Genomic DNA, 27,865 nt, shown 5'->3' with positions numbered 1-27,865 from the left:
ATAGTCTTACTATTATTAAGTAGACTACTAGTCTTATCTTAACTCTCTAGTTCTAGTATCTTTTAATCTATTTTCTTTTTATAGTTACTTACGTAGGCTACCTTTATACTATACTCTTTATTACTATTCTTACTATTATTCTCTTTAGACTTAGTAGTAGAATCTCTCTTTTTTTTTCTAGTTTCTAATATCTTCTTACTTAGCTTTAATATTATAATACTTTTCTTATTTTTTACTTATAGACTAAGTGTTTATAGTAAACTAGTAGACTAGTAAGTTTTATTACTTCTAGAACGCTTATACTATAAAAGTAGTGTATAGCTATAGTAGGCGTATAGTTAAGAAGATAGCTTCTTACTTACTCTTAGCTTATATACTTAGTAGGTACTACTAGTTAATAAGTTACTATTATACTCTAGATCTAGGCACATTTTAAGTAATAGTAAGTGTATTCTAGAAAGTTTAAAGTAGCTACTTAGTAGTAGCTTATAGCTATCTTTAGATAAGTCTTTCTCTAATATAAAGTTATAATAAGTAGCTATAGTAAAAAGTAAGTATTATAAAATAGTAATTTAGAAGAGAAAATAGCGCGCTAAAACTATATAGTAAAGTAATATAAAAGTAATAGTAGTAAAAAGTAAAAGATAAATAAAACGTAAAACTATATATAGAGTAGCTTATTTAGACCTAGCGTAGATCTATATTACTACGCTAGCTAAGTTTTAGTAGTAGCTATCTATCTAATCTAACTTTAGCCTTTTTTATAATATTATAATAGTCTATTACTACTTTTATTATCTATTTTAGATCTATACTTAAGACTAGTAGCTATTACTATTAACTTAACTTTCTTAGTAAATCTTCTTATATTTAGCCTACCTAGTTCTATAATATAAAACTCTATATCTACTATATTAGTACTTTTATAAAATACCTTTTTAATTTCTTTTTTTTATATTACTTAATAAAACTACTTCTAAATTATATATAAAACGTTATTTATAGTATATAAGTATCTATAAATTAGAAGTAATATACTAGAGTATAATATTACTACTACTATCTTTAATCTATAAAGAATAATATAAGCTTTAGATATACTAGGTAGAGAACCTAAGTGTCTAAAAATACTAGATCTTTTTTACTAACTTACCTTTAAGTTTAATAAATAATAACTTAGAAGTTATCTAGCTTAAGTAAGTATTTAAGAGTTATATAGCACTAAAAGCGCCTTAAGAATAGTATCTTCTTATTTTTAATTACTATAGTAGCTATATTACTAGTAGATTTATAAAGTTTTATAATATAGAAAATATCTACTTTATATAGCTTTACTCTATTTAAACTATACGCTTTAGCTACTTAATATTATCTTATTATCTCTACTTTTAAAAAACTACTTATAAGAACTTACTTATTATATACGCTACTAGTACGCACCTATTAGAGTTAAGTAGAATAACCTTTTTAGTATATTCTACTTTATATATACGTTTATAATTAAGTGTAAGGCTATCTTAATAGAGTTTAAAACTATAAAAGTGTAATCTATAAATATATAAGTTATTATAAAACCTTTTAATAAATACTTACTCTAACTAAGATAGAATACTAGACTTAGAATATATAGTAAGAGTAATAACTAGAATAAATTCTAGAGAATCTAGCGTACTATAGTTCTAATAAACTCTACTATTTATATAAAGTAGCTATTATATATAGTTTAATCTATATAAGTTAATAATACGCTCTTTTATATAGAAATAGTAACTTAGAAAATACTATAAGCACTAAAATAAAGCGTATAAAGTGTTATAATACTCTAGCTACCTAGAATAGTAATAGTTACTATGATAAAAATAAGGTATAATAATATAATAGTAGAGTAGTAAGGCTAATAAAAGTAGTCTAAGCTATTACTAGTTAGATTAAAAGCTAACCTAGAAAAAGTAAAAAGTAAAAATATTATATTAGCGCGCTACTAAGAAGAATACTATATATAAGCTAGAAGCGCTTTAGAGTTTTAAGACTAATATAGATAGTAATAATAATAGAGAAGTTAGTAATAATAATAGTATTTATTCTTTAATTAAGAAGGTCTTACTAAAAATATATAAATACTCTTTTAGTAATTTAGAAGACTATAATTAACTTATATATAACTAATTACTATAGATAGTAGCCTCTAATACTATAAACTTAATTATAAGTTTTAGGTTAGCATCTACTACTATAAACAACCTAGTAGAGCTAGAGCCTATTCTAGATCTAGATCTAGGTACTAATAAATATAAAGTTAGTCTAGATAAACTAAAATATAAATAGTTTATTTAGAATTTTAATTACTTCTAACCTACTCTCTTATACCTCTAGGTTTCTATCTATACCTTTTTTTCTACTTCTAGAGAGAGCTTTACTTTTTCTTAACTTATACTAAGCTATCTCTACTAGATATTAGCTTTCTTAATAAATAAAATACTACTTAAAGTAGTTTATATCTTTAAGGTAAACTAGAAGATTACTTAATACTTAAGTTAGTAAGTATACTACTATAAGGTAAGATAATAAAACTATAGTATTCTTTAAGTAATTATAAACTAATATTATATTTATAGCTTTAAGTTTATATTAGCTATAGCTATACGCGTAGATAGAGCTTATACATTTCTATAGCTTACTAACTATAAGTTTTAAATATAGCTATTATAAAGATAGCTTTACTATTCTACTATATAATTCTACTATATAAAGATAGTATATAACTATACTATATAATTTTACTATATAAATATAACGTATATAGTTTATATTATTTAGTATCTTCTCTTTACAGCCTATAATATTACTCTACTAGTAATATACTTATAGTTACCTACTATCTTAATAATAATAATATAAGAAACTAGATCTAGCCTACTTTAGCTATATAATTTATATATTCTAAGCTATTTTCTATTAAGAGATATAAGTAGTATAGTATAGTAGTTAGTAATAAGCTTTATTAGACTAACCTATTAGACCTATTAAAACCTCTAATAACTACTATAATAAGAAGAAAGTATATTCTAAAGCCTTTATACGCGTATTTTAGTTTTTTTTACTCTTGTTATTATTATAGCTAATTAGGTCTAGGTTTAATTCTTTTCTATCTTATCTTCTATATACTATCTATAGCTCTAATTTATCTTTTTTACTAGCTTAATAACGCCTTACTACTATAATATTATACTTAATATTAAAAAGAATATTAAGAATACTAAGATTATATCTAAGAAGCTAGCTACTTCTTATAAGCGTAAGGCTATAGCGCCTTAATTACTAGTAGAAGTTTAAAGTACTACTACTATTTATACTTTATAAGCGTAAGACTATAGCTATAGCTATAACTATAACTATAACTATGCCTAAATCTAAGTCTAAGACTAACTATAGTAGATACTAGTTATATTTAGAAAACTAGTAATACTTTATAAGCGTAAGGCTAAGGCTATAGCTAGCTATACCTAAGTCTAAGACTAATAATAGTAGATATAAGCTACTTCTTATAAGTATAAGGCTATAGCTATACTTATGCCTAAGTCTAAAGCTAATAAGAAAAGTAATAACGCTAAGGTTATCTCTAAGAAGATACTAACACTATATAAGTATAAGACTAAGACTAGCGCTAGTTATTTTAGTTATATATAATATATAATATCTCTATAAAGATTATATTAAGTAGTAACTTAATAATTCTTACTAGTTTTTATATAGATATAATAATAAAAGTAAGATAATACTTTTAAAGAAGATAAAGATATTAATATAGAGAATACTATTAGAAAGATATAAAACTATATCTATACCTATATCTATACCTAAATCTAAGACTAATAATAGTACTTAGATAGATACTAACTACCTCTTATAAGCATAAAGCTAAGAAAACTAATAAAAGTAGTAGCTATACTTATAAAGTAATTTATTATAGTAAATACTATTATAGTTACGCTAAAAGTTATTAAGCTCTTCTAGTACTTTTTATTATTTACTTTCTTCTACTTTTAATATTATACTTAAGAAGCTAGCTATACTTTATAAGTATAAGGCTATAGCTACGCTTTCTAATAGTATTATAACTAATATACGTCTAGAGCTAAGAAGAAGTGCTACTACTATTTAGCTATATTACTATTTACTATCTCTATCTTAACTTTACTATATAAACTCTAGATCTAGCGCTTACTTTTAGCTACTAAAGAGACTATATAGTTTTACTATTTACTATTTTAAATAGCAGCTTTAAAAATAGTAAGTAGCTTACTTACCTAACTACTAATCTACTAGTATAATGCTTATATATAGCTAAGTAGATAGAAAGCCTAATTCTTATTGTTCTATAGTTGTATGTAGAAGAATAGGTATTCTTAAAACTTATGTAGTAAATAGGGTGACGAGCAACTATCCCAGGCGATATACAGGCTGCGAATAATGCTAGCATTACACTGTGAACTAGGAGCGCATCCTGACTTGAGACTCACGGTTGAGGACTTTGTTGCTTCCACCGCTCTTCGTCCCATAGTACTGGGGTGACACGACGCAGACGAGTAATAGATAATTGGGTTCCGATAGAGTTGCTATTTTGCCCAGGATACCCCACTGCAAAGCCTCGTCCCTAGCACGATTTCGTGATCCTGTTCAAGATACTATCAGGCTTCCATGTATATATTCTTGTCAACCGCCCATACAATCAAAGCCCAGCTACCACCGCGGTAGTGTTGAGTCTCGAAACCAACAGCAAGCGTGTCTCCTCCCAAAGACCCATAGGTCCTTCGCCACCATCCATTGGTATCATCTTGCCAACCACTCTCAACCTGTGCTCCAACAATTCGGCGTCCAGGGAGGCACATGGACACCTCATTCTTGAGACACACGGGCATACCATCACGCTTACTCTCAGGGTCCCAGTCCTCTCGATACTCTATAACTTCATTGCGGAGACTTTCGTGCACATCATCAGGGCAGATTCCAATCTTCCATTGTGGGGTGTGGTGGGCTTTCACCCATTTGTTTCTACAAGTCAATCAGTCTCATGTCAGCCATTTATGAAGAAGGAATTTGCTTACAACTTCCACTTCTCGATTTGGCCTTCTGTTTCAGTCATCACCTTTGCCACCTTTCGCCGTCGATCCCACACTCCACTCAGCTCTTCTCGGACGTTCTTTAGAGTCGCCACACATTGTTGAAGGGCCTCGTCACTATCTTCCGCGTATACGTGTAGATCAGCCAGCTTCAAAATCGTCGACTGGACGGATATCTCTAGGGCTCGAGCGCCGACCAGACGATTGGACCGAGCTGCAACCTGGAGAAGCTGGGCAAGCTCAGCTGCATTCCGAAAGTCTTCTGGGATGGACAGCGACCCCTGCGGATGTTTGATTCTGATGTCGATATTGGCATAGTGTGTAATTTGCGCCAGGACTGGTATAGGCGTGTAGTGCTCAAGGAAATCGACCCAAGCTTTCTGAATATCGATTGTGTGGAGCCGATGTTGCAAGTTCCGCGAACTGCATCCAACGACGACGACTTCATGCGTTTCTCTGATGCTAGCGGATTTGTGGGATGAACCCATTTCGAAGGAAGATGCAGCTTCGACGGACACCGTTTTTCCGTTGAAGTCCGCCGAAAGCCTACTGGCAAACTGGTCGAGTTCCTGCTGCGTATCGGCTGAGTAGGTGCTCACGGCAAAGAATGTGGATTGTCGAGTTCTTCCAGTGATGCAGTACTGGCCGTACCTTGTCTTGAAGGTTTGTGCGTTGGCTTCCCCGTACCAATTCAGCCGCCCAAAACAGGACTCTGCTTCGTCAGAGAGCTCAAGCAAATGCTCATGATGCTCAGCAGGCAGCGTAATAGTGCAACGCTTAATCACTGTCATGGACGTCTTGCTGCATCGAGCGGTCTTGAGTGTCTCCAGGGAGGCTTTAAGGTTGAAGACAGTAAAGACCGATGCAAGTGCCCGTGTGTCAGAGGTCATGTATTGAAGTAAAGTCTCCTCATCGCGCAATATCTTGCTGCTGATCTCCAGAGTGTGCAGTTCCGTACTTGGAAGTTCAGAGGAAGGGTGACATGGCCAGAAAGGCGAGCGCAACGACTGCTGTTTGTGGAGATCGTAGCCGGAGCCAATTTTCATGTAGTTGTCGTCCCACGGTATGCTGCCGTGTTCGAGGATAGTAGACGAGAACATAGAGTCCATGATAGGCTTCGGTCGATGAAGAACTAAGCAAATGTAAAGAGACGTTACGGCTGTTAACTCTGGTCATGCCCAAGGGGGAAGCCAGGTTACGCGCTTTAACATCGACGATCGAAGACGTCGGCCTCACCTTGCGTCACGAGCATAAACAGCGAACCGCGAACTGTGCCTAAGTTTGGGCTCAGCTGCGCTCAGAAAGCCATCGTGTCTGTCGTCGCATATCGAGGCGCTCACCGGCCCATACTTTGCTCAGCACTCAACGCAATCGTGTTGTAGTTCGTGGTCCGGAGCTACACATTCTAATTTGTGCGGGGTAGAGAACGAATGAGCGCGCGATGCGAGTGCACCGGTCGTGAGGACGCGTGCTCTGCAAGCCACCCCAAACAAGGCGTCTGCAAGCCAGGCTTCCTTCTATGCATTGGGTTTATTGTATTGCGGCTGACCAGCCACCCAGCCCTCCAGCCCTGCGATGTCTGCCCAGGCGAGTCCGCCCCACATGTGGCGTGGCACGGCCAGGCGCGTCCCGCTTCCTTCTTTCGCCGCAAACGTCTACAACATACCCAGAGAAAGTGCAGTTTGCAAGCTTGCAAATCATGCTATCCATACAGCAAGAGCAGTTTCCCAAAGATGGGTGACTTGAGAGGCCGTCGCTTCCCAAATGCCGGTAGTACATATCGCTCGTCACACGCAGCCACAATGCGGTAGAATGGGCGACTTCCTGGAACTAAGAATTAGTGTATGAAGCTCTAGACGCTTGCACATAATTGCTTCAGGTGAGGCTGAGCCGACGCGGCCCAGGCACACGAACCATTGTTACACACAGCTCCGAACGACGACTACCTTGCCCACAGCACACGGCAGCCGGAGAAGGACGAGCGCCACTGACATGCACTACAGACGCCATTTCTAGTGTTTCCGGGTCCAGACATCCTAGGAAATGAGAATGGCTATCGAGCGGTATAGATCAGACTGACTGTGGCATGGAGCTGTCGCGCTCCCTCTCATCGCCTCACATCATTTGAGCAAACTGAAAATGTACAACTTTCTCCCCATCATGAGTGCCGGATCCGAGACAGGTTCTCAATGGGGTTGGCTATGTCTGGCTGGTGTTTTGGTCATACTTGCCGTGAGATACCATTACGCACCGTCTTCTGTCCTCTTCGAATCGAAAGCGCAACAGAACCCCTCGATGGTCTCCGCACCACCAGCGGAGAAGATTCAGGACGGGCCCCTACCAACGCGCTTGATCGTTTGCGTCGACGGAACCTGGGGTGGGCCAGATGGCACGTTCGGAAGCCCAGAAGGGAATATCAGCACGGTGTTTCGAGCCTTTGCATCCGTGAAAGAAGGCCCTGTTACGGACCAGGTGACAGGGAAACGGTGGCAACAGCAACGAATATACTTCAATGGTCTTGGAGACAAGGGAAATGCCATGAAGAATTTGTTATCGGGCGCCTTTGGGTCTGGACTTCCAGCCGAGATCGAAAAAGTGTACGAGTACTGCTGTCGCAATACCAATGGCCCGAACGACGAGATCTATTTCTTCGGATTCAGCCGTGGCGCATTTACAGTTCGTGCCGTGGCGAACCTCCTCTGTTACATGCATGTACCCAAGGACTTGAACGATTTCTCAAAGCATTACCAAGAGATGTTGGAGCTCTACCCCACTGTCAGAGCGTCGAACAACAACGTGGGCGGACAGACCTATCATCACTTCATCCGCAGTGCAACACCTCCCGTAGTACGTTTTGTTGGGGCTTTCGACACTGTGAAGGCATTCACAGACCATGGCTTGTTCGATGTTTTGCCCCACCCCCATATTCAGCATTACCGTCATGCATTGGCCCTAAATGAGGAGAGAGAGCAGTTCAAGCCAGAGACGGCGACACCCGATATCAACGCAGCATCATCAAAACACAGAATCTTACAGGCTTGGTTCGTTGGTACACATGAGGACCTAGGAGGCGCGAACTCCAAGGATGGTCTGTCACTTTATCCACTACAGTGGGTGCTCTCTGAAGCCGAAGCTCTTGGTCTCACGCTTGGATTTCGACCAATTGGGCTGGAATACAAAGAGACAGCGTACATCCAGGAGCCTCCTAAACCTTACATGGACGATCCCGTGAAGTTGGTCATGCCGCCACAATCGCAGCGCCAAAAGACCTCGAGCAAGCCGTCAGAAACGTCCCTGACACTTGAAAATGGAATTAGTGTTCGCCTTTGGGATCTCTGCGACATACATGAGAACCGCAAGGACGAGTTCAAGGTGAAGATCAACAGCTCGTACTGGGGTCCTGCGCACAGATTGGTTTGGACAATCAAACCTCGATGCATATTCGACGAACACGTATTGATGGGCTATTGCCCCACTTGTATGTATGCCCCATTCTATCTGATTATCGTAGCTGACTCTCGTCTGTAGCACCTGTCGGGACTTTCATCCATCCATCTGTGTATCAAGTGCTCGATGAGAACCCCAGCATCAGCCATGTGTCTGGCGGCTGGGCTTTCTCCAAATCTCTCGCTTTGTTTCGTCACCGGGCCATTCCAGATGAAGGTGAAATCTTCTGGCAAAATCCGTCACCGGCCATGCAGAAACGGCTCGAGAAAGTCCGTATCTTGATTTGTGGTGATGCTGGGGTAGGAAAGTCTTCGCTAATAAACAAAGTCCTCAAAGGCAACCTTGTACGTCCCCTTCGGCGAAGCAGCTGTCATTGCTAATTATTTGGTCTAGTCTCAGGTCAATGCCAATACACACCAAAAGCATGATGTAGAGGAAGAGATTACGGGACCAGATCTTCCATACATCGTTCACGACTCGGAAGGCTTCCAGTCCGGAGCTTCCAACAAGGAAGCCAGCGCTGTGGAAAATTTCTTGACAACCCGATCCAAAGAGCCTAAACTCCCATTGAGAGTCCATACCATCTGGTATGAAGTCCTTCTTTCTATAGAGTTTCGTGGAGACTGATTATAGCAGGTATTGTATACTAGCCGGACCCGAACGCGAAAGTCGTCCCGCCTGCGAGTCCGACAGAGATCTCTTCGAAGTGCTGAACAAGTGCAAGAGTACTATACCTGTCGTGGTGATATGCTCCAAAGTGGACAAACTCAGGGCGATGTACAAGGGCGAAGAGGAAGAGGAAGAATACGACGACCAACTGACATATAGGGAGCGTCGCAGGATCGTTGATGCTAGAGTCGCAGAACGTGTTGATCTGTTCAAAGCGAAGATCAAGGAGGCATTCGTGAACACCTCTAAAGGGTATCCGTGCATGGCCGGTCCAATCTTCACAAGCGAGAGTAAGCATTGAATGCTTTTGATCTTTTAGGATGTTTGAGCTGATTATAGTGCAGAGGATGCGGAATCCATCAAGAATCTTGTCAAAGTCACATCCAGCAATCTGAAGAACAACCAAGTGAGAGCCATGTTTTCTCAAGCACAGGGAGTCTTGGTCGACGTAAAGGTCGACGAAGCTATAAAAGAGTCTCTGCGATTATACAAGCACGCCGTACGAACGAGCACGGTTCCGCTGGCCTATTCCGGCAGTGTCTCAACCACAGTGGTAGCACCAATGATTGTGAGCGCAATCAGTGGTATCTTCAATTTCCACGGCATCAGCGGAGACATCGCTTGGCGATGTATGGCCAACGTTCTGGTCAGCAACACTACTGCAAACGTGGTGCAGTTGTTTACGCAAGCTTTGGGTAGCGCTGGTGCCGTCATGGTAGGGTCAGGCTTCGGAGCTGTGCCTGGAGCTGTACTCGGCACGGGCGTTGCAGCTGTGAGCATAGTAGCCGCACCCCAGTTCGGCAGAGCGTTGCTCATGTGCGCTCTTGATACCATAATCATCCTGGACCATGCATTCTGGCAATGCGACAACGACCAAAAAGAGGTTGAAAAGAAGGACATCGACAAATCCGCTGAATGGTTCAACGAAGGTCCCTGCAGCAAGGTGCATGAGGACATCATAGCTATGATTCGAGTTTGGAACCTATTGGATGCTTTTGACTACGAACGAATCGAGAAAGAGATGAATGCTATCGTCTCGCGGTACCGCTACCAGCCAGGTAAGTCTTCATGCAATTCTGCAGAGATGTTGAACTGACATATATCTTGATAGTCGTACAGAATGTTGAGGAGCATCAGCAGCCCTCCTCGCCGGAACCTGCTGCTGGCAATCAAGTCGCTGAGAAATCATTCTGGCAAGGATGGTTTGGTCAATGAATAGTGTGCCGGTGCACAGGTGTGCGCCCTGGGCAAGATCAAGTTCAAGTCTTTGTAGGCGTCTGTGGGTTTCAATGGTATTGAGCGTAGTCACAAGAGATGTAATGATGCAACGCCTGCCTCCATTCTGCTTCGTTTCTCTACCTATATATCGTTCACATGTACCCCCCTTTTGCCCAACAACATCACGAACCCCTCCACTAACCACCACCACTACCCATCAATATTGTAAAGTGTGTCACCCACCGTCGATGTAGGCTCCAGAATCTTAAGTTGGTAACAGTCCCATAACGAACGTGCTCTAAGTTGGTATTAAACGTACTAAGCGTGTCTTAAGAAAACGGCGAACAAGGTGAGTGCTCTAGCTGATAGCGAACAAGAAAAAAAGGCGCCCGCCCCTATGGAACAATAAGGAAAATCGCATGTTGAATGTTCAGCCGAACCAGCTTTCTCCACTCTTCCAAACTCCTAGGCATATCCATGCCGGCAACGTCATACCATCTCCTACTCTTCTGATGCCCAGACCTTCTCCCTCAGCACCATACGCTCGTTCTCCGTTTCCACACCCCCATCAAGCGTCTTCTTCCACGCAAAGTATTCGCCCAACCTTATCTCAGCGTAACTAGCATAGTCGAACTCGATGAGCGAAATCTGCGCCTGGATCAACGCCCAGATGCCCCAATAAAACCCTGGAACGCCACGGAAGCGATCGACCTGCTCAAACAGCATCTCGAGCTCCTCCTCCTTGTAACTTTTATTCTGGTGCGCGTTGAAGCTGCGGAGGTATTCGCGGAGAAAAGCGCGGCGAGTGGTGCGTGTGGGCATGGCGTTGTAATCGCAGTCGAAACCGCCCCATTCGGCGAAGTGGTTTGCAATATCAAAGGAAGCAGGAGCAGGAGTCGCGTATTCGTAGTCGATAAACGACACGCATGCAGCCGCTGTGTCGGGCGAGTCGGACCCGCTCGACGCACTAGATCGGCGCGAGGCAGAGGCAGAGGACGGCGTAGGCTCGAGAATCACGTTGCCGGAGAGGAGGTCGCAATGGGCGAAGACAAACGGATTCGAGCCGCCTACACCGGGCGTGTCACCCAATAACGCTACTAAGCTTTCGAGTTCTTGCATGAGCTCATCGCGCCGCTCGGCCTGCGCCGTTGTGTCGGTCGGCAGCGCGAGAATCCACTTCCGCATTGTTGTCCACACATTCGGGATGGGCTTGCCTGGCGTGAGGGTCGCCATGGCGGCTAGAGACGCACGCTTGTTGTTGTGAGATGTGAGTTGTGCGGGCGCGGGACATGTGCTGCTAATGCTCGATATAGGTAATGTGGCATGCCATTCTCCCAGCCTCTGTGCTACTCCTCGCCATACGTCTGGCCGTCGCAAATCTTCAGGCGTGCATACGTCGCCTGGAATGTACTTGTATAGGAGACCATTTTCAAACCGCGCGTACAGAGAGGGTGCGAGATTGTGGCGTGCGAGCAGCGAGTGGGAGCGGGTTTCCTCTAGTTTTCTTGTTTAGTCTCGGTCGTGGCGGCGGTGCATGGTCACGTACTCTCGCGGTCTATGAGGACGTCTGTTCCCTTTCCGTATGCTCGCAGCAGGATCGCGTCGTCGTCGACCTCGGTCTTGGAGAGACCGGGCAGGTTGTTCACCGCTTTCAGAAGCTATCCGTCGTCTTAGCCATGCGTGGAGAAAGGGGGCCGTGGCCAGTGCATGGCTGCGAGCATATGCATACCGTGTTCGTAATGCCATCGGTGAACCGCACAAACTCAATTGTGTCCTTGGTTTCCTCCCATTCTGGCCGCAGCGCAAGTATGAGGTTGAGGGCCGACTTCTCCGAGTCCGAGTTGTCGTAGTACTGCGGTATGTTCCGGAGTGAGTCGTATGGTGATTGTGCTTTACTCATAATGATGTTTGAACTATGCCATGGTTAGTCTCATGGTGCAGTGCGGTGTTGGCTGGGCGGTGGGAGAGTCGAGAGGACATGGATGGTGACCTCCGCGCATGTGAAAGGGTAAATTCTGAACAACAGCGCTCGCAGTCGGAGGGGGCCATGACGTACCAATTGGGGATAGCAATGGCTGCGCGCAAAAGAAAAAGGAAGACACCTGCGGCTCTGGGCTGTCGGGATGTCTTGTATGGAGGGAGGGTTGGACTGAGCATGTGCCGCGATTCGATCGACTACCCACGGGGGTCGCGTGGGCCCTTTTCTCAAGGGCTCTTCCCCTGTTCTAGCCCCGCAAAACCACACCGTCTGAGGACCCTGCCCTTGCACGACTGCTCGCCTCAGCCACACGCCACATGACGTCCCTCGGCCTGTGTCCATCAATGCAATGCACCCAACGCGCGGTCCAACCCAAGCTTGATCCTGTCCCTCGTTGTTACACACGGTGATGCAGCCTGCTCACCACTGCCGTCTGCCTAGGCGGATAGCCGGCTCGGTATGTGCGACGTGTGGCTGTCTATGCACATCGACGTCTGCTGCGGGGCTTCGACTCTCGCTATCCAAACTATAGGTGCGCTTCATGCCGCCGATTGGGTGTCGGCAAACCACCTGCTTGATGGAGCATTGCCACAGGTTGATGTACACGTTGGCTCCATGACGCTCAAGTGAAGCTTCCAGTCGCTGTGAACAATCATATGGTACATTGCTAATCTCCCCACTGAGGCCAAGGCCGAAAGAGCCTCACTGAAAACGCCGCGCTTACTGCGCATAGGGTATATCCGTAGTCTAACACCAGAGCTGAAGTTGCACGTAGATCACACCCACCACCCAGAGCCCGAGCCCACCTGTACCGTTGCGCCGAACATATGCAAATCCTCACTGTACTTTCCTGCCAGTGCCTCTGCGGGCCCTCCACTTGTAAGATCCAAGGCCAATATCCATGGCGTTACTCTGGAGGTTTGTCAAGCCATCGAACGACTCTTTGCCCAAAGTGATAACCTTCACAGTGTTGCCAAAGCCGACGACTACACTGCGTTTCCCTAATCTAGTCATTGGGCCAGGAGCTGTCACGAAAAGCTCGTCTTCATAAGGGACCTCTGTGGTTCCATCCAGGTTATCCGGAACGAGTGGTCGTGAGCGAAACTCGCCTGTGCTTGAGAGTGTCCAGGCCTCCCATGTGTCCGTGTCGCCAACGAAGCCTTTTCGACTGCCCTTGGCAAATACTCCCCCTAAGGAATTGGTAGCCTTCGGACTGCCTTGGTTTTGAGCTCGCTGCTTGAGAGCCGACGTGAGCGCCACTGGATCCACGCCTTGGCTAGATTCATCAGTGCCTGAAGTCGTGGACGATGGCGTAGGTGACTGTATACACCTTCTGATCCCCACGACACTGAGCGCATCCGTAGCCTCCCACACTCCGACAGGCTCGACGTAATGTACGGCCTCCTTTGCATGGTCGAGCCCACGGCATCCGTGCTTCTCCCTATCGAGCGGTTTTCCGAGACATATTTGTGACGACGTGTTGTCGTCAAGGGAGAAACTTTGCATGATCATGTGGTCTGTTTCTTGCTCTGTGTATGCGACAGCAAGCGAATTCACTGTTGGAGCTCCACATTGACATGTCCGTCGCATGGGATACAAGACTCTGAAGGAGTGCGGCTTGACGTGGCCGATCTGGAAAGAGTGTACGAGCGCTCGGCTCGTGAAGTCAAATATCTCAGCCTCCTCGTCGCGGAGTGCAAAGATGAGACCCAGACTAGGAACAGCCTCTATACATCGGATCTTCGCAGGGTTGCTGCCTGGAGGTGGCCCGGGGTCGAGACCGGCGACTACCTCGGACATCGTATTGCCCTCCTCCATAAGCGGCAGGATGTGGACTTCGCCAGGCTTCGTTACGAACACAACGCTGGTGTCGCCCTTGAGTGAGGTGTAGGTTGTGGTGCAGACAATGGGACTGCTTGATATGCGCCTGGTGTAGTGGATGCCTGTGCGTGCTTCGAGCCTGGTCAGGTGTCCGTCTGGTGTGATGATGATGAGGTAGAGCTTTTCGACATCTAAACGTGTCTTAAGGTAGGCAAATGTAAAGAGAACGGGCGCCTGTCCACGAATATCGATCTTCGGAAACAAAAGGAATCGTGATGCTGGGATGTCCCATAAGCCGATCTGGCCAGTATCTGCACAGATTGCAAGGATGTTGCCGCCATCGTCCATAGCCGTAGCATATATGGGCCAGAGCTTTGGCTTCATCGTTGCTGTCTGCAGCGTTGTGTGCAGATACCCTCCGCGGCCATGTAGCCACAGTGCAGTGCTCCGGTCAAGAGATATGCTTGCAAGATGGCCTCTCGAGCAAGAAGCCAATTGTACAACGTCAAGGTTCTGCGGCGTCGGCAATGTCTTGATAGACAATGTGACTTCGTCATCTTCTGTGTCTTCAGAAGTCTTCGGAAGTCCAGTCCAGAGAAGATAGTTCATAAATAATGTTACAGTCGCGATAAACGTAACGACGAGCAAGGCTACCGGAAACGCATGTGCTTGCGCAAAGCGGCGGACTCCATCGGTGAAAGACAGCGGCGGCTGAGGTCGGTCGCGCCCGTATGCCCCTTTCGCAACCACGAGGATGGGGTCGTAAATACGGGCTATGAAGCTTGAAGCACCCGGCTTGATGAATCCAAATAGTTCCCGGGCAGTATTGTGATCTTGAATCCTAAGCCAATCAGCGGGTGTCCTAGCCTGATTGATCGGTGGTGGGCTCCATGTGCTGTCAGGGGTGCGTCTCCGTCTCCTCATTGTGAGATTTCGGCGAAGCGTATCGATGGACAATTGCTTGCCGTCGTTGTCGAAAAAGTGCCAGTTAATAGCGAGAATAATGGAACAGATCGCGACTGTGCCAGCAAACCGCGTGCTGAGTGGCAGGGTACCTTCCAACAACGCTCCAAGCCAAGACTGCCGCTCTGTTCCTTTCTTGTTGTTGTTTTGATGGAGATCGGCGCGGTCCAGTGAGTCTGAAAGTTCCATTCTTTGCACGTCGACGCTGAGGACAGCGACAAAGAAGGTCAAGTGGAAAACAAGGTCGAAGACGAGGGTGACGGCAGCGAAGACGCAAAAGTCGGCTACCCAGGGTGAAACGAGCCGGGAACAAAAGTACAAAAGGGCCAGATTTTGGAAGGCAATGGCAAGAGATAGATGTCCGACTTCACCGAGCGCATTTCCGATCCGCTGGTGAGGGGGCATCTCCGGGGGTGTCTCGAGGACGACATTAATCAAACGAAATCTAGTTGTGTCAGCCAGGTTGGGGCGAAGCAACAGTGTACGCACATATTTCCCAATCCAAAACAAAAGACAACTCCAGGAAACCATGGGCGGGGTATTCGCGCTAAATCAATTCCAAGATAGGTACAAAGTGTGAAACTGGCGATGACGCAGATGGACATCTGCCCGGTGGTTAGCAGTGGGAGTAGTAGCATGTGGTGGTGAGCCTACCTTGGCACATATGGTTACAAGCAGCCCAAACCAACTCTTGACTGCTCGCAGCTGCATCATCCTCCATATAACATAAACTGCGGTCACCAGGTAGGACGCTGCTAAGAACAGGTCATCGTTCAGAGTCATCGGCTTGAACCGAAACTCGTAGAGTCGACTCCGCCCGACCTGGCCGTCGGGCGGGAAGATGGTCCAGTCTGGGTCCAGCTTATCAGCCAGAAGGCGCGACCGTGAGTCCCAAGTATCTCCCAAGCTCGAGTTGGTCTGGTCGAACAGCGTAATAACCAACGCATCCGCGGCGCGAAGTTTGGTGGCCGAGAAGGACTTGCCGGCAAAGACGGTGCTCGGGCGCAGGGTGACATTGAGTGCCGAGCGGATGCGATTATGGGCGTTGATGGTATCGAGGAGGTTGTCGTCTTTCTCCAGCGCGCTCAGCGAGCAGTCCCAGTACATCAACGGGGAGTGCCAGCCCCACTTCTCTCCGGCGGGTGCGACAAGGCAGCCCGGGGCATCGCGCTGGAGCCTGTGCTGGTCATCGTACGCAGCGCTCTCCCGCGTATCAAAACCGCCGTTGATGAGCACTTCCTGGACATGCATCGCTTCGCGCAGCACCGGCAGGGCAATTGCATTCATGTAGTCGCCGTGGACCCAGACCTGGCGCACGACGACATCGGCGGGGCGCTCGCCCTCGACCTCGGTGGTCGATGTCCAGACATGCTTGGGGAGATTGCGGAGGGCAGCGGCGGCGGAGCTGTCGGCCTGGAAGACGGCCTGGTAGCAGAGCAGGACGGAGACGGTGATGGTCAGGACAATGGAGAGCAGCCAATGCCGGGCCGTGGCCGTGCCGTGGGCCTGGAACGCGCGGCGGATGGGGTGCGAGGTGTCGAGCCGTGGTGGTTCAGTGGTACTAGAGCAGCGTTTAGAGGCGGACGCGTGGTATGGGGCAGCAGCGACTCACCCACGCAGCGGATAGAGAAGATACCAGATCATGGCATGCCCGGGCGGCCGAGGGTTTGCGACGCACTCTCCGTCGAATGCGATGTGTACGGGTGTGGGGCTTGCTGAGCATCTGTCGGAGCAGGCGCGAGGGACGGCCGGCGAGGGCGCGTTGACTTTTGTGGGTTGGGATCTAAAGGCACCACGTCGGCGGGCGAGGGCGATGGCGCAGCGTCACTTTGACTTTGCGGCAACTCCCCAGGGCGGTCTTGGTCTCGACGAGCATGATTGATTATTCGTGGCGTTGGCGGCGCCGGCGACGTCGACAGAGCTGCCAAGCGCAGGCCATGTCTCATCCCATCCACCGCACCTTGGTGTTACACCCTCAGCGCAGCGCGCCAATGGGCTGCCTGCCCTGCAACCGACTGGCGCACTCGCTCCGCATGCGACGACTCGTCCTACACACACGTCCTGTTCACGTCGCCGATGCGCCGCTGCTTCGCGTTCGCACCTCGAAGCGGGACGCGACCTCAGTAGCTCGCAAAGCGGGGAATGATTGGCGTGTGGCTTCGTCTATTCAGGAGCTGTCACGGCACCGCTGACAGCATCCTAGTGCCCATCCTACATAGGTTCGCGGCGGCATCCCACATGCAGGGGCCCCGTCCCACGCTGGTGCTGCCAACTGCCTGCCTCAGGTCGCGCGTCTGCTATCCATCCACGCACCCTGGGTATCAAATAAATCTACACTACATCCAGCTGTACTATAGTGCGCCGATATGTCCCAGCACGCTCAGCCTGTACTACGTCGATCGTAACATCCCAACACCGCTGCCCATGCTGCCCAATATCCCCAATTTCGGTCCCATTCACAGCGGAGCCGCGTATCGCTGACCATCGGCGGCCTCAACACGGCCAAGCCGGCCTGTAAAGTTATACTTTCACATTCACGTGCCGTCCATCTTCTCATTATCATCATCGTCGTCATCGTCCATCTCCTCGTCGGCGTCTTCCCAGTCCTCATCTTCCTCGCCGGTAGAGGGACCGAGTACGTCGTTGAGCTCCTTCAATATCTCATCAGCGTGCTCCTTCAGCCGCTCGTCCTCCCACTCCAGCATGTTGTAGAGCTTGAGGCAGTTCTCCAGCCAATCGCGACTGGCACGCAGTAGTGATGTTGCAACCTTTTCCTCTCCTTCGGTCTTTTGCTTTCCCGCAAGCAAGTGCAGGCACCAACCGCCCAGATACCAAGCATCGACACTGCCGTCGTTCTCGCCCACTAACCGCTCCAACACTTCGATAGCCTCGTCTTCCATCTCAGCTTCCATGAGCAGGCGAGAAAGACTGATACGAGTTGAGTAGTCTGGGACCTTGGGATTGTCTGGGTCGAGATCTTTCCAAAGATCCATACTCCGTGTCAGTGCGGATTTTGCTTCGTCGGGCTTGAGCTGCGAGATGCGTATCGATGCGAGCGTTTGTAGTGGTTCTGGGTTTTCGGGTGCGAAAAGTAGTGCTTCGGTGACGGCAGCGTTGCATCGCGCCTCGGCGTCTTCTTCCCAGGACAGATCCGTCATGTAGACTTCAGCAATACCACAGAGCGAGTTCGCTATCTTCTGCCTCTTCTCCTCCAGCAGCTCCTCTACTTCGTCCTTCTTCACCCGCTTGCCTTCCAGCTCACTGGTCTCCCTCTTCAGCACTTCAATGCCCTTCTCGAACCACCGCACACTCTCGGCGCCTCCCTCCTCGTTTAATTGTGCTAGCCATAAGAACTTCTCAGCGCCATCGTTCGCGCCTTCTGGGTCGATTACGATTGCTGCTTGGAAGGCTTCGCGCGCAGAGTCTGGGTCGCCCAGTTCGACGTTGATCTCGCCGAGAAGGTTCAGTGCAGGTAGTGCTGCAGCGGAGGGTTTTGATGTGCCGGGCTGGAGTAGGTTGAGGGCTCTTCGTGCGGCGACCAGCGCTTCTTCGGGTTGTGACGTTTGTAAGAAGGTAGCGGCTTGAATCAAAAGTTCTTCTGGTGACGCCTTCGGTTTCTTCGATTCTTTTACTGCGCCGCTCTTTGCGCTCTTCTTCGCCTTGCGATCGGTAGGTTTTGTTTTCGCCATGATGTGTAATGTGTGTGGTGTTGTGGATGTATGATGTAGCGGTCCAAGATTCCCAAAAATTTCTAGAGATCGGCGGTCGGACGGAGCTAACGTGGGGAAGGCGCGCCCCGCCAGAGCAGCCTCAGCGTCACTTGCAGATGCCATCACCCTACTAATTTCCATACTACTTTACGCAATGGGTATCGAAGACCAGAAAGAAGAGCGCGAGGTGCTCGAGTCTATCTTTCCCGACGAGATCACAGGTGGCGCTTTCCTGCGCAACATCTTCTTACTATATACTGACACTCCGCAGATGTTTCCGAGACAGAGTTCCGAATCGCAATAACGCTCGACGATGGCCGCCACGAAGACGTTGAAACAGAAGAAGAGCAACGTATGCGCTTGCATTATCTCTACAGACAGACTTAAACTCATGTCCACCAGCTGTCATCATCCTCAATGTCTCCTACCCGCCCAACTACCCCGACGAAGCCCCCCGACTCGACGTCACACAACCGCCCAACGCGCCACGACACCAATACCTCGACATACAGGAAGACAAGCAACGCCTGCTAGACTCGCTCACGGAGACGATAGAAGAGAACCTCGGCATGGCTATGGTCTTCACCCTCGTAACCGTCCTCAAAGACAGCGCCGAGCTGCTCATAACGGAGCGCCAAAACGCGAAGCAAGCCCTCGTCGATATCGCCAAGGCCAAAGCCGAGGAGGAAGAGAACAAGAAGTTCCAGGGTGAGGCGGTCACACGAGAGACGTTCCTCGCATGGCGAGACAGGTTTAGGAAGGAGATGGAGGATGAGAAGAGGCGGAAGGAAGAGGAGAAGGAGCTGGAGGACAAGAAGAAGAGGATTGTCAAGGAAGAGAAGAAGTTGACGGGTAAGGAGCTGTGGCAGCGGGGCTTGGTCGGCAAGGTGGATGATGATGACGACGATGACGATGGTGTAGACGGAGTGGATGTAGGGAAGTTGAAGATTGAGGCGGCTTCATAGTGACTACAGTGCATTGGCATGTCATATCAGGTCGGAATATACCCATCTTGCAAAGCGCAGATACAGCAAACCATTACATCGTATATTGTGCTCATGATTCCGGCTTGACGATGCGTAAAGGACGCCTCTTCCTTCCCCTCACAATCGTTTGTCCTTCCTTGAGCGCAAGCTTAGTCTCCATATCTACGATCCTCTGCATCTTCTTCGTCATCACTATATCCTTCCTGATGTCCGCCTGGTGTGCTTCCTGGTTCTCCCTCAAAGAATCACGGATCGCAGTTTGCCATTTCACAGTATCTTCGCGCTCCCTCGATTGCGCGGTTATGAGTACGTCCCACACGTCCTCCTGCTGACATATGGGCAGCCACCAGTTTTCCAGGAGGACCCTCGTATCGAAGAGCTCGTTCTTGCGCCGTAGTCGCTGTTGGATGACGCGACTCAGTGCTGGAGGTTGCGGCTTCGTGAGGCGCAGGAAGGGTACGCCGTTTGCGGAGGCGAGGATAGGGACGCGGCGGGCTCCAGTGGTTTTTGCGTAGGGTCGCACGTTGAGGACGGCTCTCTCGGGTGGAAGGCACGCAAGCCGTTCTTTGGGAGGGTCTGGTAGCGTCGTCTTTTCGTACCGTCTTATCGGAGGGGCGCGCGTTAGACCGCGGGGCAATTGAGAGATCAATTGCGTCAGAGTGCTTGCGCTGGCTGTATTGCCAGTAGCGGAGGCATCGAGATGGTCGAGTGTCTATACATTGTCAATTGATGAATTCAGAGCTGCAGTAACATAGACATACCTCATAACCAGCTTTGAAGCTCAGACCCAATTGATAAGGGCTCTGTATCTTCCTGTTCCGCCGGAATTTGTTGCGAATGGCGTTGAACAAAGAGACTCGGTCGTCATCTGGGAGCGGAGCGGAGGAACATCGCGACAGCAAGGCTCGATAAAGAGCGATTGCTAGAAACGATGTTAGAGTTTATTGGTAGCTACCAAAAGGCTCGCTGTCTAACCTGCTACGCGGTGTTGTGTCGACCGTTTAGGCTGGAGGAATCGGGGCATGCATGAGATGGCTCGGTGGTGGAGGTCCGAGGCCTGCGCCGCAACGCGAAGGATTTGGGCTGGGATGTTAGATATCACGTGCGCACCACCTCTCTCCAAAGTACAACATCGCGCGTATACAGGTACTCGATATTCGCCAGGCTAGTAACTGACTTCAATATTCTGCTGTAAGTGCTTACTCAGAGACTCCGCAAATAACGAGACAGGAGCAAAATGAAGTAATATAAGTTGTTGATAATCCTGATCTCTTGTCAGGCTGTATGGCTACGCTAGCAGACCATAACTCCGTTCCATGCGCATTCATTTCCTTCGTGCATCATGTCTTATGCCCATATCATGCCTGATCCTTAGTTCTTTTCTGGAGCAGGCTGTGCGCGTTCTTCTAGAACATCGCGCCTTCAGGTGGCTGTGGAAGCTTCTTGTTCTGAGGCAGCGCCATATACCTGATGCGCAATTAGTAATATACAAATCAATTTCAGCTGATGGGTGTGCTAACCTTCGGAGCTCTATCAGTATCGTTTCCATGGTGAAATCGCGCTTCCATTGAGCCAGACATGGCAGCTTCGACCCATCGACCTGATATCGTCAGTATGCGCCCAGCATCTACGCCTCCGACTATCGCACCTTTCCGTTCTGAGGGTTGACGCAGGGTAGGTTGATCTTGGTTGTGAACTTGATCTCCGGAGGAGTGTCGGGGTAGTCAGGGCCGCAGTGGATCGATACGCTGTAAATGCGATTCTCGTGGACGCTCTGCGACGGGATCAGTATGTAGCATACGACATGGAGAAAGGAGCACATACGTGTGGTGGGCCGAGGATAGTACCGTTCCAGTCGGACATCAGCAGGTCGTCGCCATTGTCAAGACCGTATGAACAGGCCTCTGTAAACTCTCAGCACCCTGTTACCCACGGCTATACCACAGATCTACCATACCGGCACCGAGACCCTTCTCGCCCTTCTCGAGCTCTTCCAGCAGGCGGAAGTTGCGCGGAACCTTAGCGCCCATAGTAGCGGTAGTTCTGTGTGAAGGCTGAACAGAAGTGTGGCGCGTGAGGAAGTGGGATGGACCCCGCTATGCGATAGTGGTAGCTGTTGACGGTTGTGGACAGTTTTGAGTGAGCTTTGTAGCTAGTGTAGCTAGAGTGGAACTTGCTGGCAGTATACTCGACTCAAGCGCAATTGTAAAGTTCTGGGTGGCAGCAGGATGGATGTTTGTCTAAACATGTCTGTCGGGCCCGCTAGCGTCGATGGCTATGACGAGGCACCCGTGGACCAGGGTCTCACCTGGCACGCGTGAATCGCTTGGCCCGTCGCCCGAGACGCGACAACGTTGCCTTTAGCGATTCGACAGAACAACAACCCAATACCCAACTCTCAAGTCACTCCTTTGCCTGCAAGGACCGTCCAGATGCTTCGGCTCATACCAAAAGAATGACAGCTCAAATCTTGGCGGCTGAACTAGGCAACCTCATACAGGATGCAAAACGCAAGAATACCGAGCTACGCAATGCTGCAGAGACGGCCTTGAAGGACTTGAAGTCGCTTTCCAATACTTCAGAGGCTCAACTCTCGGCTGGTGAGATGCCTACTGTCACTTGATCTGCACGTGTTGACGGAATCAAGATCTCTCGCGACGACCACATTTCATCTCGCCCTTCTTGATTGCTTGCGGAACCCAAAATGCCAAATTTGCATCTACTGGAATTTCATGTCTCCAAAGACTGAGCGTTTCGCGAGCATTGCCACGGGAACGGCTAACAGAAGTGCTTGAAGCGTTCAAGCAATCTGTACCATCAAGTAAAAAGACCGAGCAGGATGCTTCAAACCTAGCTAACGCTGCTAGGCCATGATATCCAGCTGAAGATACTGCAGGCGCTACCTTCATTGCTTCAGAACTACCCCGCGGAAATACGCAGCGAGTCATTATCCGCTGTTCTGCAAATATGTTCAAGTCTCCAAAATGCGAAGAACTTTGCTGTCAGCAACACGGCTGCAGCCACGTTGCAACAGTTGGTGATTGTCGTATTCGACAGAGTTGCGTCCGAAGATGGTATGATGCTGAATCAAGGAACAAACGTGTTGCAGGCTGACAGAATGCAAAGAGAAAGCCTTAGAGATCCCCACAGTGACCGAGGTGAAAGGTGATGATGGCCAAGTCTCAGTCAGACCAGCCGCGAACGATGCCTACAAGGTCCGTCATTTCCTTAAATGCCAATAGCTTTACTGACGAAGTCTAGATGTTTACCGATCTCATCGCACTCATCGTTGGAGAGAAGCCAGTCTTCATGCGATTTGCTTCCCTGCCGCCAGCCTCGACGCTGGAGCTGATCGAAGCAATCTTGTCGAACCACAACAAAATCATGACGACGCATCCGGAACAGATTTACATTATGCGAACCCAGTTAATGCCGCTGATCATCCGCTCTCTATCCGATCGTTTGTCCTTTGCGGTGACTGTGCGCATCATTCGGATACTACATCTGATCATTCGGTATCATCTTGACACGCTTCCTTCCGAATGCGAGATTGCGCTCGGTCTTTTGAACCATATGCTCGATCCTGAGGCCTCTCAGGCATGGAAGAGAGTTCTTTGTCTCGAGGTGTTCCGCAGCATCTACGCCGATTCCAGACTTCTCCTAGCAATATATGCCCTATTTGATGCAGAAAGCGGAAAGAAGAACATATTTGGAGACAACCTAGCGGCTTTCGTGCGCCTTGCGACTGAAAAGCCATCGGCGATTGGCTTAGGTCAGCAGTCAACAGCTGCCGCTGGTTTTGAAGAAGAGGTATCGGATCAAGCTGTCGCTGAAGCGGGCGCATTAGCTGGCGTAATAGGTGGTTCTGTGAGCGATACCAGCAACCATGTTCGTCCTTCTGGCATCAGTATGCAATGGAGTTCTCTCAAAACTCCGTGCATCGAACACCTCGACAAGACCGACCCACCTGCATTACCCGAAACATACATCTACAGTCTGGTGTTGACATGTATCACCAACATTTCTGAAAGTCTCGCAAAATTCGTTCTTCCTCTTACTGTACATCATGAGAGCAGAAGCCGGAAGAAAACCAAAGCCGAGGAAATGAATGAAGACGACACGGATGTCGCATCGCCAGATGGAAACACTCGAAAGCTTTCGAGGACTCATTCTTTCCGCAAAAAGACTATATCAGTCAATCCTCTGGATCTGACCGATCACCCGGCTTACTCATACGTGCAGACCTCGACCAACTTGGTCACGGAATGCTGGCCTGCAGTACTTGCAACCTGCTCAACATTCCTTAATGCTACGCTTGATACGGACTATTACAGGGCTCTGATCCGAGCCATACAAAAGTTTACTCAGGTTGCCGGACTGCTCAGACTCTCAACGCCACGAGATGCATTCCTCACTACTATGGGTAAAGCAGCTGTCCCATCGAACTTGCTGCTAGCCAACGCTTCGTCTCCTACTAATGAGAAGTCTGGGATCTTCTCTAATGCGAGAGGGATGCTCAGTGTGGACAGCTTTGTGAGCCAAGCTTCCTCAATGTCCACCGACAAGAACAGGCGCCCTTCACACGATGTTACAGCCCCCACGCTGGGCCCTCGCAACTTACTGTGCCTGCGGGCTCTACTCAACCTTGCAATTGCACTAGGACCAACGCTACAGTCAGCATGGTCTATCGTCTTTGAGACGCTACAAGTAGCCGATCTAGTGATGGCGTTGTCGAGCCAGAACAGCAGTCGCGCATCTGGATCTGGAAGCCGTGCGGACATGGATACCAATACAGAGAAATTAGAGGCAGAGACCTCAGCCGTCCAGAGTGCTGCGCGCAGGCTCTTTGAAAGTACAGTTGACTATCCTAATGAGTCCTTTTCCGAGGTACTACAAGCGCTTTGCTCACTGCTGAACGGGGTATCATCATCAGAGAGCGGACAAAGAACACCGATTACCTCCAGCCGTCCTCAGGTTTCACATCGGCGTCTCGGTAGCGCATCGGGAATCGGTCTCAATACAGATGCTAACTCTCGCGACTCGGCATTTGCGTTGAACAAAATTGGAGAGCTGGCGTCATTGAACGAAAGCAGATTGTCGCAATATGATCCCGCTGAAAGTGGATGGGACATCCTGATTCGAGAGGTTATACGCTACTCCACTGACAGTAGAAAAGCGACGCCTACAAGGCTGCTGGCAGCCGACATCTTAGCAAGGACAGTTAGGGAGATCGCTGAGCTCTCCATGTCCGACGACCAACGCGAAGAAATACAGGCTCGCATACTTGCTGCACTGCAAAAGCAGATTATCGACCTCCATAATTATGATGGGGTCAACAAAGACACGATCAGCGACACTGATGTACGGGTACATCAAATAGCTCTAGAAGCACTCAAGAGCGTGATTGAGCAATGCGGCGAGTCCTTAGTCGCTGGCTGGACCTCTGTCATTGAGAGCTTGATGAGCGTATTCACACAAAAACTGCCATCAGCGCAGGGAAACCCGGAAGACGCCGAGACCTCTGGAAACAGCCAAGCCACAAGTTCCACTACAGATGTCATATCAAGATCTCTAGCTCGATCGGCTTTTGCGACAGCCAATCTCGTCTGCTCGGATTTTATGACTGCTGTTCCTGATGCTTGCCTCTCAACGCTGTTAGAGCTCCTGCGCAGGTTCTGCTCCCAAAGGGAGGATTTGAACATGTCTCTTACCGTGAGTGATCTTTTTCAAATGCGTAATAAGCATCTAATTTGTTATAGGCGATCACCTTCTTTTGGAATGTGTCAGACTACTTACAGTCACGGACCGATCTCTCCTCATTGGTGGAGGTTGTTACTCAGACTAGTGGCAAGAACGACGTCGAAGATGTCGTAAGCACACGTTCACGAGAAGGAAAGACTGCGGCATTGTGGCTTCAAGTTCTGCTAAATCTCTCATTCATCACAACGGATGAACGCATCGAGGTGCGGCACTCTGCGATCCAAACTATACAGAGAATCTTCGAGAACTGTTCTGATCAGTTGTCATCGGATGCTTGGTTGCTTTGCCTTCGTACAATTCTGTTCGGTATGGTGGAGGCCAACTTGAACATCCAGAATGATGTTCGGATACAAACTTCACGCAAAGACGACCACAAGGAATGGGATGAGACTACAAAGGTGGTTCTTCAGACCCTGACCGTTCTCAATACTACCTACATGGAAAAGTTGGATACGTCTCAGCTTGGTGACGCATGGTCAGAGCTACTGGAACTCCTGAACCGCTACTTCGAATACCACTCGCATGCGCTGGGGGCTTCGGTGTTCGCCACAATGACTGGTGTTCTCTCCCACACCGAAACTGCTCAGGTATGGAGTACCGATCCCCTTCTCAAGACTGCTGCGGTATGGAGGAGTTACTTTTCGTCTTCAGACGCTTGGCAAGAGGTACACGAAGAGGACAACCAAGACGCTTTTGTCGCGTATGCAGAGGCTTTCAAAGCAATCTACCGCCTCTCTGATCGGCTCCTTAACAAGGATCTGCCTTTGATGCTCGCGAACCTCGAAGCTTGCGTTGTCAACTCGGACGAAGTCGCTTACTCTTCGGATCTGGACACCATGACCACTCTCCAGAATCGAGTGATGGAATGCTTAAGGATGGTCAAAACGGAAGAAGATAACGACATTCCACCGTATCTGATCCGTATGTTGGGCCGGTTCATTACGCTGCCGTACACCTCCTTGGCTAAGTTCCCGGAAAAGCGCGGGCCAACCTTTGTCGCACTCTCAAAAGCCTCAATGACGCTGCTGCAAGACATCTTCGTCAAACATGTTGAGCTGAAAGAGATGTACACGACTGATGCACTGTCTTTCGCTTTTACCAGTCTGGCACAACCGATTGAAGAGAAGTACGTGTGGCAACGAGAGGGTCGAGCACCGACCTTATGGCAAAAAGCTACAACAACATCTACAGCTATATTTGAGTCGGTATTGTCACACGTCAACTCCAACCAGGAGATCTGGACCACTCTTGTTAATATTGCGCACTGCATCACGCGTGCACAGTCGTTGCCCAATGCCCCCGCCTCTCTAGAGAAGGACGAACAATTCGACATCGAATCTTTCGCTAAATTTCGCAGCCTAATTACCCTACCACTAGGCTCGACTTCTCTCCCACATAGTCTACGGCAAAGCTATGCGCGCAATCTCTTCAGCACATCTCTGATACACAGTCCTCTATCCGGAGAGTTACCCGACATTGGCACCTCTCCACTCGAGGAGCTTTACAAAACACGATTAGGGCAAACTGCCGAGCTGAACTACACCTGGCGACCAGACATGAGCTATGCCTGTCTTTCCGAGCTCTTCAATCTCGTCGCTGTGAGCGACAGTAGTCGCGAACGTATCTGGCTGGCCAAAGCAGCGGCCCCATACCTCATCTTGAGATGCGCACTTCCCCTCAAGACGTATATCGCAGACCAGCCCCTTCGCGGTCGTATGCCGGCGCCAGAGTCGCAGAGACGCGAGTTGCTCTTTGTATTAGAGCAACTGGAACAGTTGGAAAGCGAGCCGCAGGCTATACCTGATGCTCCGGGTGTCAGGTCACAACATAGGAGGCATTTGCATAGGCTGTATCCGTTACTTCTCAAAGCGACAAGGGTAGCTAGGCAGGATGCTGAAGTGTTCGAACACTTGGCGAAGCTGACTGATCTGGTTGGAGAGGAGTTTGGGTTAGACGATGATTGAGGCAGTATACTATCAAATGAGCATTTCTCCCTTGTTCAAAAGCTACCATGCGCATGTGATGCCCTGGTTGTCCGATGAAACTGAGACTCTTATATTCGATAGGTAATGGCTTGAAGTAAACCCTAGGAAGAACGAGGGCCTTCGTACTTCGTACAGCGGCTCGGGCTAAGCGGATCCTCCAGGGCTTCCATCCCCGCAAAAGCACAGACATCGGAGACATCTAACAGCT

The 27,865-nt window shown here is 48.2% G+C and overlaps 8 protein-coding genes across 8 annotated transcripts; 3 read left to right on the top strand and 5 right to left on the bottom strand.

Moving 5' to 3' along the window:
• Nucleotides 1-4,688: 4,688 nt before the first annotated feature.
• Nucleotides 4,689-6,229, bottom strand: J4E78_005361 (uncharacterized protein; the record flags this gene model as incomplete). Its single annotated transcript, XM_049365982.1, has 2 exons — nt 4,689-5,052; nt 5,106-6,229. The coding sequence occupies 2 exons, from the start codon at nt 6,227-6,229 to the stop codon at nt 4,689-4,691; spliced, it is 1,488 nt and encodes a 495-aa protein (XP_049222697.1).
• A 1,051-nt stretch (nt 6,230-7,280) lies between these two features.
• Nucleotides 7,281-10,451, top strand: J4E78_005360 (uncharacterized protein; the record flags this gene model as incomplete). The annotated part of the gene is made up of 6 exons (XM_049365981.1): nt 7,281-8,598; nt 8,649-8,911; nt 8,961-9,154; nt 9,204-9,526; nt 9,581-10,294; nt 10,348-10,451. The coding sequence occupies 6 exons, from the start codon at nt 7,281-7,283 to the stop codon at nt 10,449-10,451; spliced, it is 2,916 nt and encodes a 971-aa protein (XP_049222696.1).
• Nucleotides 10,452-10,955: 504 nt separating this feature from the next.
• J4E78_005359 (uncharacterized protein) lies at nt 10,956-12,751 on the bottom strand (the record flags this gene model as incomplete). Its single annotated transcript, XM_049365980.1, has 5 exons — nt 10,956-11,950; nt 12,001-12,112; nt 12,184-12,367; nt 12,631-12,658; nt 12,745-12,751. 5 exons carry the CDS (start codon nt 12,749-12,751, stop codon nt 10,956-10,958), a joined length of 1,326 nt encoding a protein of 441 aa, XP_049222695.1.
• A 518-nt stretch (nt 12,752-13,269) lies between these two features.
• Nucleotides 13,270-16,860, bottom strand: J4E78_005358 (uncharacterized protein; the record flags this gene model as incomplete). The annotated part of the gene is made up of 4 exons (XM_049365979.1): nt 13,270-15,661; nt 15,706-15,821; nt 15,871-16,777; nt 16,829-16,860. The coding sequence occupies 4 exons, from the start codon at nt 16,858-16,860 to the stop codon at nt 13,270-13,272; spliced, it is 3,447 nt and encodes a 1,148-aa protein (XP_049222694.1).
• An 890-nt stretch (nt 16,861-17,750) lies between these two features.
• On the bottom strand, nt 17,751-18,905 carry J4E78_005357 (uncharacterized protein; the record flags this gene model as incomplete). Its single annotated transcript, XM_049365978.1, has 1 exon — nt 17,751-18,905. The coding sequence occupies one exon, from the start codon at nt 18,903-18,905 to the stop codon at nt 17,751-17,753; it is 1,155 nt and encodes a 384-aa protein (XP_049222693.1).
• A 175-nt stretch (nt 18,906-19,080) lies between these two features.
• J4E78_005356 (uncharacterized protein) lies at nt 19,081-19,891 on the top strand (the record flags this gene model as incomplete). Its single annotated transcript, XM_049365977.1, has 3 exons — nt 19,081-19,147; nt 19,198-19,278; nt 19,329-19,891. The coding sequence occupies 3 exons, from the start codon at nt 19,081-19,083 to the stop codon at nt 19,889-19,891; spliced, it is 711 nt and encodes a 236-aa protein (XP_049222692.1).
• A 91-nt stretch (nt 19,892-19,982) lies between these two features.
• Nucleotides 19,983-21,942, bottom strand: J4E78_005355 (uncharacterized protein; the record flags this gene model as incomplete). The annotated part of the gene is made up of 7 exons (XM_049365976.1): nt 19,983-20,624; nt 20,674-20,725; nt 21,326-21,379; nt 21,433-21,512; nt 21,561-21,686; nt 21,737-21,816; nt 21,870-21,942. 7 exons carry the CDS (start codon nt 21,940-21,942, stop codon nt 19,983-19,985), a joined length of 1,107 nt encoding a protein of 368 aa, XP_049222691.1.
• Nucleotides 21,943-22,367: 425 nt separating this feature from the next.
• Nucleotides 22,368-27,636, top strand: J4E78_005354 (uncharacterized protein; the record flags this gene model as incomplete). The annotated part of the gene is made up of 5 exons (XM_049365975.1): nt 22,368-22,512; nt 22,780-22,986; nt 23,039-23,127; nt 23,174-25,624; nt 25,672-27,636. The coding sequence occupies 5 exons, from the start codon at nt 22,368-22,370 to the stop codon at nt 27,634-27,636; spliced, it is 4,857 nt and encodes a 1,618-aa protein (XP_049222690.1).
• Between the last annotated feature and the right edge of the window lie 229 nt (nt 27,637-27,865).

This window comes from Alternaria triticimaculans (assembly GCF_023758025.1).
Source record: "Alternaria triticimaculans strain BMP 0046 chromosome Unknown scaffold_6, whole genome shotgun sequence".
Classification (NCBI taxonomy): Eukaryota; Fungi; Ascomycota; class Dothideomycetes; order Pleosporales; family Pleosporaceae; genus Alternaria; species Alternaria triticimaculans.
Note: the sequence above shows the minus strand (reverse complement) of the source record. Positions and strands in the feature narration are given on the sequence as shown.